The 12,355-nt window shown below is 35.0% G+C and overlaps 1 protein-coding gene across 2 annotated transcripts in view; it reads left to right on the top strand.

The window, feature by feature from the left end:
* The window catches only part of LOC138328457 (transmembrane protein 131-like), a 51,873-nt gene that overhangs the window by 19,063 nt on the left and 20,455 nt on the right, over positions 1 to 12,355 (top strand). For both annotated transcript variants that reach the window (XM_069275263.1, XM_069275264.1), the window contains exons 10-25: positions 184 to 302; positions 785 to 893; positions 1,427 to 1,532; positions 2,521 to 2,671; positions 3,592 to 3,762; positions 4,156 to 4,266; positions 4,588 to 4,710; positions 5,038 to 5,142; positions 5,728 to 5,814; positions 6,126 to 6,278; positions 7,231 to 7,306; positions 7,647 to 7,764; positions 8,123 to 8,258; positions 8,905 to 9,014; positions 9,559 to 9,637; positions 10,019 to 10,331. In XM_069275263.1, coding sequence (XP_069131364.1) covers positions 184 to 302; positions 785 to 893; positions 1,427 to 1,532; positions 2,521 to 2,671; positions 3,592 to 3,762; positions 4,156 to 4,266; positions 4,588 to 4,710; positions 5,038 to 5,142; positions 5,728 to 5,814; positions 6,126 to 6,278; positions 7,231 to 7,306; positions 7,647 to 7,764; positions 8,123 to 8,258; positions 8,905 to 9,014; positions 9,559 to 9,637; positions 10,019 to 10,331 — 2,067 coding nt within the window. The remainder of the gene's footprint in view (positions 1 to 183; positions 303 to 784; positions 894 to 1,426; positions 1,533 to 2,520; positions 2,672 to 3,591; positions 3,763 to 4,155; positions 4,267 to 4,587; positions 4,711 to 5,037; positions 5,143 to 5,727; positions 5,815 to 6,125; positions 6,279 to 7,230; positions 7,307 to 7,646; positions 7,765 to 8,122; positions 8,259 to 8,904; positions 9,015 to 9,558; positions 9,638 to 10,018; positions 10,332 to 12,355) is intronic.

The following is a 12,355-nucleotide window of genomic DNA, read 5'->3' as shown; positions in this document are numbered from 1 at the left end:
TGGGTATTTAGCAGGCAATTAAAAGCTGTGAAATTCTTTCAAACACAGGTACAAATACCCATAGTTAATTACCTTACAAACAATTTCTTGTTATCTCATGATCAAACATTTATGGTTCATAGAACATTCCTAGGATTCAGTCAGAATTTCAAATATGAAGTTAAATTTACTGTTTTATTTCAGTTCCTGGAATCTATTCTCCCTTAGAATTAATAGATTTTGGTATACTCCGGACACTGGATGAGCCGACAACAGTACAACTTAGTCTGCTCAACACAGGCTCAAAACCTTTACATGTGACGGTGAGTTTGAAAACTTTGTGGTGGTATGTTGTGTGAAACCTTTACATATAATGGTAAATCTTCTAATAGCTTATTGTGGTTGTAAAATGTGAGGGTAGGTTTAGGTTTACATTTACCAGAAGTGTAATAATTACAGTGGCCCCATGGTAACCCGGATACCGATAGTTTGGAAAATTCACAATCCAGACGGAAATATCAGGTATTATTTGATTACTGACTAAGGAAACAGCTGTCTGGAAAATTCGCAATCCGAAGAGTTTGGATTGGAGATGTAAGTGTTCAGGTAATCGAGGGTCCTCTGTATGTTTGATAAGGTTTCATATGATACATTGTAATTTATGATAAATGTGACATTTCGAATGTTAACATTACCCATGTCAGTTGTTATAGTATTTGTAACTCGAAAAACTTTTAAGAACTCAGCAAATGTAGTTTCATTTCATGTATGAAATTTAAAAATCACAATAACTTTATTTTCACAGGGAATCACAGTATCTCCACCAAACAATGCTATATCAATAGAATTTCGGCCGATCCGACTACAGCCCGATATAATCAGGCATACCCCGGTGGCACAGATCACTTTTAAAGGTGAAAACTAATGAGAACAAAATGTTTCTGGCTTCGAACACCAACTTATTGTGAAAAATTTACCAGAACAGTTTTGTAGGATTTTTCCCTGATAGACAAAAATGGCATTTCTCAAATTTCCAGCAAGTCCCACTGATAAAACATGATTCTAGGGCTTTTGGAAAAAAAACCTACAATTTTGGAAGAAAACATTTTAAGAGTTTGTTTGTTAAAAAGTTAGAAATCACTTCGCTGTTGTTGTTTCTGGTATGAGGATGGTTTAGGTGCCAATTCTTTTAAATGTCTCATTTACAAAATTTCGGCCTCTTAGCTATCTTCAGGTACACAGAAACAAAAGCCAAGCTAGGTGAAATCCGTGTGGAACTTCTTGATATGAAGATAATCCTTTCAATTGTACTGTTTAAAGTATATATATTTTTTTTCCCTCTTGAGGATGATTGTTTGGAAAAAACTTTTAAAATTGACATTCATTATTTCTTTTGATCCAGGCTTGCAATCAGTAGTAAATAGATAAATTGTTTATTCTGTTACAGCCGGGAGAGCTTTACATCCAAAACAATGGTCGGGAAAAATTATAGTGAAAACTAAAAACTCTCAGGTGAAAACAGTGATACCATACCAAGCTACTGTACTACATGGGTAAGTGAAACCCCCAGGAAGCTGTCGACCAGAATTAGGTCTTACTGTAACAACATGGAAGTATATCGTCCATTTCATGTATTATCAAAACTAACATTTTGTAAAGATCTTATTTCTTGGTGAATATCTTTCATTTTATTGATTATCAAAAGTAACATTTTGCAAAGTTTTTCTTGGTGGATAAACAAAGGAAAGGAAAACAAGCCATTCTATTTTAAAATAATTTGTAAGCTCAAAAAGTAAGTGACTGTCAATATCCTCACATGAGTTCCATTTTGGTTTGAATTTAAGGGATTTGTGTAATCAAGTTTTAGTGCACAAATCCTGGTGTGAATAGTATTAAAACAACACTACCGATGAAATATGTATTTTGATCAATTTTCTTTCTGAAATTGAAATTTGTGTGTCAACATAACTGGGCTGTCTGAGTTGTACAAATTTTAGATCAATAACTGGTCCAACTATTTTTTACTATTTTTCCTTATCTTTGGTCTACTCAAGCTTACAGCTCTAAGATAACTTTGATTCTTCAGACGTGATTGAGAATTTGGTTGTGTATGAGTTAAGAGGTTTTTGAGACCCAACTTATGTATACATTTATAAGACTTGACTTATTTGTAATTTTTTTCTCTTTTCCAGGTCCTTAGCATACAACCATAATAACACTCAGTTCTTCAGTCCCAAAAACCTGATGAACATCACACGAGCCATGATGTTTACAAATACATTCAACTTCTCTGTAGTTATTTATAACGTGACCCTTCCTCCAGACATAGCACATTTCTTTTCTGTAAGTATTCCCTCCCCATTTAGACCTGTTTCTATACTAGGGATTACTCAGTAATAGAATATTTCTTTCTCCCATACTTCACATTAAGACTTTACTATTTGTGTATTTGAGTTGTGAAGAGTTAAGAGTTTTTGAGACCCAACTTATTTATACATTTTTAAGACTGACTTATTTGTAATTTTCTTTTCTCTTTTCCAGGTCATTAGCATACAATCACAATAACACTCAGTTCTTCAGTCCCAAAAACCTGATGAACATCACACGAGCCATGATGTTTACAAATACATTCAACTTCTCTGTAGTTATTTATAACGTGACCCTTCCTCCAGACATAGCACATTTCTTTTCTGTAAGTATTCCCTCCCCATTTAGACCTGTTTCTATACTAGGGATTATCCAGTAATAGAATATTTCTCTCTCCAGGAGTAAGATTCTTAAGATGTCAAACACGAGGCTGTGCCGAGTGTTTGACAGCTTAAGAATCTTATCCTGAGGGTTGAGATATCCTGTCTCGCCCCAAAGAGGGTGAAGCATTCTTTTTCTCTTACCCTGTGCACCACTTTGTGTCTTATGTGCAAAAATCTTGTGCAGCTTGTCTTTACCCTATGGTGAGATAGACAATTTTCACACTGGTAAAATTGCGGACATTTTTACCTGGCTCCAGGTTAAAGGGTGCTGAACATCTCCTTTGATGGAATTGAAGTGGCCCAATGTAGATATTTTAATGCAATAATCTTTAAGAATCACTTTGATAATGGTAAAATGTTCAGAACAGATAAATCCTGATGACAGTTACTGTTTATAATAGAATTTTACATTTGTGATCATATCAAAAATGGAAATATGAGCAGAATCTCTCTCGTATTGGTAATACTGTGTTACAATAGGTATAGGACTAGAGATTGGACATTCTACCATTAGCCTTCCACACCTAAGTCATACGTTTGTAGCGGTTTTAATTGTGCATAGAAGGGCTGACCAGTAAGTCAGGGGTTGCGGGTTCGAGCCTGACTGGTGGTCACTACGCTCGCCCTGTTATAAATTTATAACTAGCAGTCGGGTACTAACCGTAAGCTTTTCATTAGAAACTTATATTGAACTCCACTATCAAACCATGACATATCTGTAAAAATAAAGATATAGCTGTAATATATATAGAAAAATAAAAAGTTAGCTGTAGTATAATAAGGTACAAAAATACATGAAATTGAATAATATTGTAAGAAAATGGAAAGCATATGTTTATTATTTTGTGTTTTTGTTTTGCAGATCCTCAACTTTACCAGGCCTGTGATAGTCCAACCTCAGCGTTCACTTGTACCATTCCTGCTGCAGTTTCACCCCAACGAAACACAGCTCCACTTCAATTCGCATTTAACACTTCATACAAATGCATCTACATTTACTGTGCCCATAGTGGTTTACAATGGCCAACTAAAGGTATGTTCTGTTTAACTCCCTCCAATAGTACTAAAGTACTAAAGATAGGTTCTGTTTACCTCCCTCCAATTCTACTAAAGATAGGTTCTGTTTACCTCCCTCCAATTCTACTAAAGTTAGGTTTTATTTACCTCCCTCCAATTCTACTTAAGGTAGGTTCTCTTTACTGGTACCTCCCTCCAATTCTACTTAAGGTAGGTTCTGTTTACCTCCCTCCCATTCTACTTAAGGTTGGTTCTGTTTACCTCCCTCCAAAAACAATAGTCAGCTAAATATATTTCCTGGGTAATCATCCATGTTAAGTTATATGTGATGTTAGTTCAGCTAGAATTCAATTTGTTCTTTGTATATTATTCTCTTACATTCAGGGTATAATTTTAATAAATATTGCAGGTCATACCCCATCGGCCGGAGAGATACAAAGGTCAGCTCGACTTTGGTACGATGGGGATACAGGAGACGCGGAGTATGGTATTCACTCTCCGGAACGATAATCCTGTAGATGTAAGTATATATGTGTATAGTGAAAAATTCTGCCGAAACAGTATCAATTATTGAATTATTGTATATGCCAATTATTACTTGTTATGTTAGTAAAATTACACTTTAAAAGTCAGTTTGTTAAATGAATACAAGATGCTTCCTTCTGTATTTCAATATAGCAATAAATGCCCTGGCCAAAATTTAACAGGGGCCACGGTGACAGAATGGTTATGATGTCTTGACATATTACCACGTAAAGCCCTCCACATCTGGGTCTTGAGTTCGAATCAGTTGAACGCATTATGTCTGATCATTTGGAATATTCCAACCTTTTTCATCCAGGTACACATAGGGGAGATAACTCCTGACCTGAATGGGACAGTGGTGCAGTTTCTAGGGATGGAGAAGGGGAATGGTACAACTCTAACCAGAATCCATAACACAACAGATGTGGATTATAACTTTGTAAGTTGTTCGTGTACGGCAATACCCATTGTATTTGTTGGTCATTATAATGTTTTCAGTGTGTTTCTGATTCATCATATCCTCAACATTTATAGCTTCTGTGTCATTTTAATATTACAAGCAATTCCATTTTTCTTTTCTCCCCTCTTCTTCACCAGGGTGCCGGGGGTATGAGTTATATGGCCCTGATATCAATATTCAATGCTGCTTCTCATAGAATCTTCTCCTTTTAGAATCTCTTCAGATTTGATGTGTATGTATCTTTTAAATGTAATGTTTTCCCTTTTACTTGAATTATAGCTAATTCCACTTTCCTTTTCTTTTCAGCTTAAAATAAAACCCTACCATTTTGCAGTATTCAGCTTAAATTTAACAGCTCCTGATTACGAAGGTGACTTCTCTACAGATATGCTTATAACAACGCAGTTCCAGGTGAGTAGATATAGCTGTACATCAATTTGTCATAAATATACTGTAATCCACTTTAGTTTTGCATACATACAATATTTCACATCTTTGTTATTTTCAACACATTCACAAATATATTTGCGAGCCAGAATCATTTATATCTACGGTTTGTACAATTATTTTGCAGAGAAATTTCAATTGTTGATCAAAATTGCACGAAAATTGGTATCTTGAGAAATTGAAGTGCTTTGTAGTACACAACATCTGTATTTAGTAACAACAAATAAATATGATTATTTTAGTGGTAAACTTAGCACTTCTAGCCTTGACGGTATTCAGTTTATTTATCATTGTGCAGATCTGTTAAGAATGTTAGATAATTATGAATTCTTAGCTGATTTCGAATACAATTTGAATATATTTACACTTAGGTTGATTTTCGTTGTCTCAAGCTTTGTTTCAAAATTTGTTTCATTGAAAATACTTATTTTGAGTCTGTTTAACGAATCTAACGATATGTACTTTTAGACTCTCTCCGATTTTTAAAAAGGTTTAACTGGAATAATATGTTGTACTTCTAATAACTGTATTGAATGAATTATTTGACAGGATATCTGGATTCCTATATCAGTACGGACAGCCGCTGGTAGTCTTCACTTTATTCCTGAATCTCTTGTTTTTGACAAAGCTTATCCTGTAAGTAACTTGTAACCAAGTCTATCAATTATTTCCCGGGCCATGAAATACTGGGACATATAGACCTCAATTGAATTGTTATTGAGGATTGTATTAAAAGGTTATATTATTATCTAATTTAACATGATGTGATAACATTCAGAACAAAAAGTTGATGATATGTGAAATTATCTTATGATATCGTACGATCTCCCCTTTCATCACTAATGGACTTGTCCACAAGTATGTAAATGATCTACCTTTAACCATAATAGACTTGTCCACAATTATATATATAACCAATATCAATGTTTTATGATTTGACATTTCAGGGGAATAATCCTTACCGAGTAATGCAGATATACAGTACATTCCGAGAGTACATGACAGTTACTGGCGTGACGTTCCAGCCGTCGGACTCGAGGTTCTTTTACAAACCCACCAACACCGACAGGATCGTATTGGAACCATTACACAACACAGTAGTAAGTTTCTTTATATCAAAAACCATTTCTTTATACCTGCAGAAATGGTTGAGGGAGTGACAGCTACTACAACATCATCATTTTTTCTCAGTGTTCTCTTTTAGTTTAATTAAAATTATATATAACACTTAAAGATGCTCCACCGCCGACAAAAAGTATTTTTTCACTATCAAAAACAGGAGCAGACGTTTTCTTCAGTAACAAAAATTACTTACTTTACACTATTACCACTATTGAAAAGTTTGAGCTTCTGATTCTACGTCAAGTTAAAAATATGAAAAATAATTAATTGCATCCCGAAAAAATTCTGACGCACTATATCCTATATGGAATGAAGTACTGATTGCGCATGCACCAAAGGCAAAACGAAAATATATATATTATTTTTGTGTTAATTAGACATACATACACACGATTGAACACCAATTATTGTTCAAATAATGAATATCATTCATGCTCTGTCGGCAGTGGAGCATCTTTAAATAAACTGGAAATTTAATATTTTAGGATGAAGTCTTCTTAAGAAACAGTAAAAAAAATTGGTTTATTGAAATCCAATCGAATTTAAAGCTTGAGAATCGTTGTAAACTTTGTGTTGTTTACAATATTTAAGAAGAAATTACATTTTCTGAGTAACATTTTCATTTTGATCATCGAAAAAGTAAGAGATGCAACTCCTGAGCCAGGTACTAAATGGAATATTCTAGGTTCACTTGGTGCTGCTGGTTGCAAACATGTTTCGGCCTGAAAGGCGGGTCGTCATCAGGGCACAGCTTACTTGGTGTACAAATAATACAGTATGACAGTGCTTTAATTTTGAATTTAATATTTGTCTCGTTTATTTACAATATTGTATGTCTGTCGTTGAGAGTTTGGTGTTCTACCTTTCTGTACAGATACTAGTGTCTAATACAGAATATAAACCATTACAACTGTTATATCCATTTTACAGATTGGGAGAGTTTATTTTGATGCTAAAAAGGAGTGTGGTGACGATTGTTACGTAGGTTTACCTCTCAACACACCGCGTAAGTTATATTTGTAAAGGTGTTCTATTAGTAAAAGGAAAAAAATTGATAAATTGTAAAGATAACTAACACAAGATAAGTAAATCCAAAAAATTGTGAAAAGATTGAAATATGTGATTTTAAGATTGAAACTTTAAACTTCAAGGAGTAGATAATGATGTAGTGAAGAATTTAATTTATTTTCTCCCCAGAAAAAATGAATCGATAATTGAATTTTTTTCTCAAAAAAAAAAAAAAAAAAAAAAAAAAAAAATAAATAAAAAAAAAATTGATGATGACGATGATAATACTTCTTCAATATGAATTTACTAAACTTAACTGTATTGTTTTCTCCATACAGCTGGACATCAATGGCTCCTAGGACTTACACTAGAAAAAGAAGTAGCAGATACCGATCAATACTTTTTCACAAGATTACAGCAAAAGTGGCATAAGATACAGCAGGCAGGCCTCCATACGTAAGTCTATAACATATTTTTGTTGTATAAAAATAATAAAATCTAATCTTTTAGAGGAAACAAAGTAATTTTCACACACACTACTGGCAAAGCAGTCACTACTTATCGTCATGGGCAGGTAACTCTGTATACCAAGATTTTGAAGATGGCTAAAATAAGCGTTGCCATCTATTTGCTTTTTGCAATAAAATTTGCTAAAGATGAAATATACCAAGATTGATACAGGACAATAAACCAACAATGATGCTAAATGATTTATTACAATTATTCCTTTTAATTAATATTTGTATCTAATAGAATTACACTACATTAATTCTATGATTGGTGTTTTAATGACAGTCATGTTTCTGTTTGACAGAGCCAACGTTACTATAGAACTGGATACCAGTGAAGTAAGAGGCTTCCTATACTCTGCCCAGGCCCACTTAGAGTGGCCGTCACTGGTCAAGATGTGCAAGATAAAATTTCCTCTTACACAAATTGGGAATTCTTCTGTAAGTTTATAATGACACTTGTAGATATATATATGTAAAACAGGTGCCTTGAATACTTTTAAGTATGCATGCAATGATTATTTATGGTATGTCTCGGTCTGCTGTCTGATTGGTTAAAAATATCCTGATGTTCTATCACTAGACTTTTGATAAATAGGTCGTTAGTTCAATACACATTGGGGCACTTGCTGTAGCTAGGTTGAGGGTTGTTCACTTGCTACTTTAGCTTTAATCCATCCCCAAAACTTGGCATGTTTAAAAGGCAAAAGTGAAATGTTTAAAAGGCAAAAGTGAAATGTTTATAAGGCAAAAGTGAAATGTTTATAAGGCAAAAGTGAAATGTTTATAGGGCAAAAAGAATGTTTTTTATAGTGCAAAGTGAAATGTTTATAGGGCAAAAAGTGAAATGTTTATAAAAAGTGAAATGTTTATAAGGCAAAAGTGAAATGTTTATAAGGCAAAAGTGAAATGTTTATAGGGCAATAGTGATATTTAATCAGGGTAAAAGTGAAGTGAAATATTCATTAATTCATCATTGTTCTATGATGTTAAAATCTAGATCAGATGTAAAGATTTACAATTGACAAGAGCTTTTAAATGTCTTCTTTTATATTGAAATGTGATGAATGTTTTTTCTTTCTCACAGACGGCAGATTTTATCGTAGAGAATCCGGGCAATTCTCCGGTCCTTATACAGATGATTCCACTTGCTTTGTATCCTAATTCTCAAGCTATTCTAGATATGCTTAATTGGAGGTAATTATATAAAAGACCCACTACGTTTCCGCAACGGCTTTTAATTTTTAAAATGGGAATGTAAAACAAGATCGATAATTTTGTAGAGTCACAAAAATTATTAACTTACCGTTAATACTACATTAATCATCACCTTCTGAACGATTCGATTAAAATAAATAAAAATGTTTATTTTCATTACACGGGTCGTATTATGTTTCTCAGCGTCGTCCTAAATACCACGCTGTAGTTGACTATCACTGCGCCAGACGGCAAAACAGCGAATTGACTCTCCACGCTTTTCTTATATTACGCAGGAAATCTTGCATATGTTTGGTCTTGTAACCTTATTTTAGGTCATCGGTATGCATTTTCTGATGTTATTAATGTTTTTTTAAAGAAACCTTTATATTTTGCTCCGGAAAGGTAATGGGCCTTTAAAGAAATCAATTATTGTTTTCTCTTTCTTGTTCTAGTCTTCAAAATATTTCTTGTTGTTAAATGTTGTTGCCTTTTTTGGTTTTGAAATAAAAGATATTGATGTTTTGAATGTTTTCTGTTTCAGAATATCATCAGAAATAACAGACTACATAGAAACAGAAGATGTAGATATTTTTACTCTTCCTGATCTAGAGAGATACCATGTAAGTAACCAAAACCATTGAAATCCAAAATTTTACAAAAATAAAATGGAATATTAGAATTTGTGTCAAAATTACAAGAGAAATAGCTTCTTACCGTCACTAATATATTCAGTACTATATTTAAAGTCTGATAATACAACTAAAATACAAGACTGTTATTTTCAGTAAAGTCTCAGATTTGTTGAATGTTCAAAAACCTGTCTTAGAAAAAGGTCAATTACAAAACAATTTAACTTGTGTATATAAATATGCAAACATTTTCAAATCTGAAAATTCAAAGTTGGATCATGCTATGCTTACTGAGATTGTCATCATACAATAAGATGCAGAGATAATAGAAAGATTCTATGATTTAAATGTTTTTCTCTTTTGTTTTTCCAGACAAATCCTAAGAATGTGGTACCTAAGTTCCGAAAAAATGTAGAGGAAAAATTTGGGGTTAAACCCCATCCAGAAAGTATTACAGCTCTTTTAGGACCTGACGTGAAAATCAAAGTTCGCGTAGGATTCCACCCAAAAGACGATATTTCTAGAACCTCCTTAATACTCATCCGAAGTAATCTGACTATCCTAGACGCTTTAGTTATACAAGGCCAGGGCGGCCGCGGGGAGATGAAGCTCAGTAATAAAAAACCTGGCTCCGGCATTCCTCTTCAGTTTGACATGACAGAAAAACACCTAAAAAACTGTGATAGTGAGTATAATTTCTTGATAACAACAAAATAAGGAATTCTTAAATGGAAATTTGATTTTTTTTATTTCTAAAAAAACTTGGTTTAGTCTACTTCTATATATTTTTACACACTTACAGTAAAATGTGGTTTTAACAAACATATGTGGACCAACAAAATCACTTCAATATAAGTATAGTTCACTATACACATATTACATACATTTGACCCAAAAAGCACCCGTATCCCTATACCCTCGCCTTTTTGAGGCCTCATTTCAGTACAGGGGTTTTGAGATACACAAATGACGTAGGAAAAGTACAATTAACTGTCGATTAGTCCCACCATCTGGTGATTATGACTTCATCATTTGGCATAATTTTGTGATGTCATAATCACTGGAAGGTGGGACTAATTAAGGAATAGATTTTTAGCTCACCTGGTCCGAAGGACCAAGGTGAGCTTATGCCATACCGTGGCGTCCGTCGTCCGTCGTCCGTCGTCCGTCGTCCGTCCGTCCGTCCGTCCGTCAACAATCGACTTCTTCTCCATAACCGCTGGTCGGATTTCAACAAAATTTGACTGGTAGCATCCTTATGGGCTACTAACTGAAAATTGTACAAATGATGGGGCTGACCCCCCAGGGGCCTGAGGGGTGGGGCCAAAAGGGGTCAATTTGGCTATTTCCATATAAACGACTTCTTCTCTGAAACCAAGCATGGGATAGCACCCATAATGCAATGGTAGCATCCTTATAGGGTGGGGATTCAAAATTGTACAAATGATGGGGCTGACCCCCCAGGGGCCTGAGGGGCGGGGCCAAAAGGGGTCAATTTGGCTATTTCCATATAAACGACTTCTTCTCTGAAACCAAGCATGGGATAGCATCCATAATGCAATGGTAGCATCCTTATAGGGTGGGGATTCAAAATTGTACAAATGATGGGGCTGACCCCCCTGGGGCCTGAGGGGCGGGGTCAAATGGGGTCAATTTGGCTATTTCCATATAAACGACTTCTTCTCTGAAACTAAGCATGAGAAAGCACTCATAATGCAATGGTAGTATCGTTATAGGGTGGGCATTCAAAATTGTACAAATGATGTGGCTGACCCCCCGGGGGCCTGAGGGGCGGGGTCAAAAGGGGTCAATTTGGCTATTTCCATATAAACGACTTCTTCTCTGAAACCAAGCATGGGATAGCACCCATAATGCAATGGTAGCATCCTTATAGGGTGGGGATTCAAAATTGTACAAATGATGGGGCTGACCCCCCGGGGGCCTGAGGGGCGGGGTCGAAAGTGGCCAATTTGGCTATTTCCATTTAAACGACTTCTTCTCTGAAACTAAGCACGGTATAGCACCCATAATACAATGGTAGTATCCTTATAGTGTGGGGATTCAAAATTGTGCAAATGATAGGGCTGACCCCCCGGGGGCCTGAGGGGCGGGGTCAAAAGTGGTCAATTTCCATATATATATGACTTTTTCTCTGCAACTTAACATGGGATTACGCTCATAATGCAATGGTTACATCCTTATAGGGTTTGGATTCAAAATTTTGCAAATGATGGGGCTGACCCCCCGGGGGCCTGAAGGGTGGGGTCAAAAGGGGTCAATTTAGCTATTTCCATATAAAACGACTTCTTCTCTGCAACTAGAATGGAAGAGTACTTATAGTGCAATGGTAGCATCCTTATAGGGTTGGGATTTGAAATTGTACAAATGATAGGGCTGACCCCCGGGGCCTTAGACGGCAATAGATGCGAGGTCAAAAGGTCAATTAGGCTACTATTTTCATATAAATTACTTTGTCTCTGAACCTATGTATTGGATAGCATATTTGTATGGTATCAATAGCATCATTGTATGGTTGTGATTCAAAATCAAACTTTGGGAGTCAATTTTGCTTATTTTTCTAATTGTCAGATTCTTGTGATAATTACTGACAAAAAACCAGGTGAGCGATACAGGCCCTCTGGGCCTCTTGTTATTTTGTTGAGGTTATGTGGGTATAATGATAATGGAACACGTGTAAATTATGTAACC

This window comes from Argopecten irradians, chromosome 7, assembly GCF_041381155.1.
Source record: "Argopecten irradians isolate NY chromosome 7, Ai_NY, whole genome shotgun sequence".
NCBI classification, from domain to species: Eukaryota; Metazoa; Mollusca; class Bivalvia; order Pectinida; family Pectinidae; genus Argopecten; species Argopecten irradians.
This window is presented reverse-complemented; position numbering and strand designations above follow the sequence as displayed.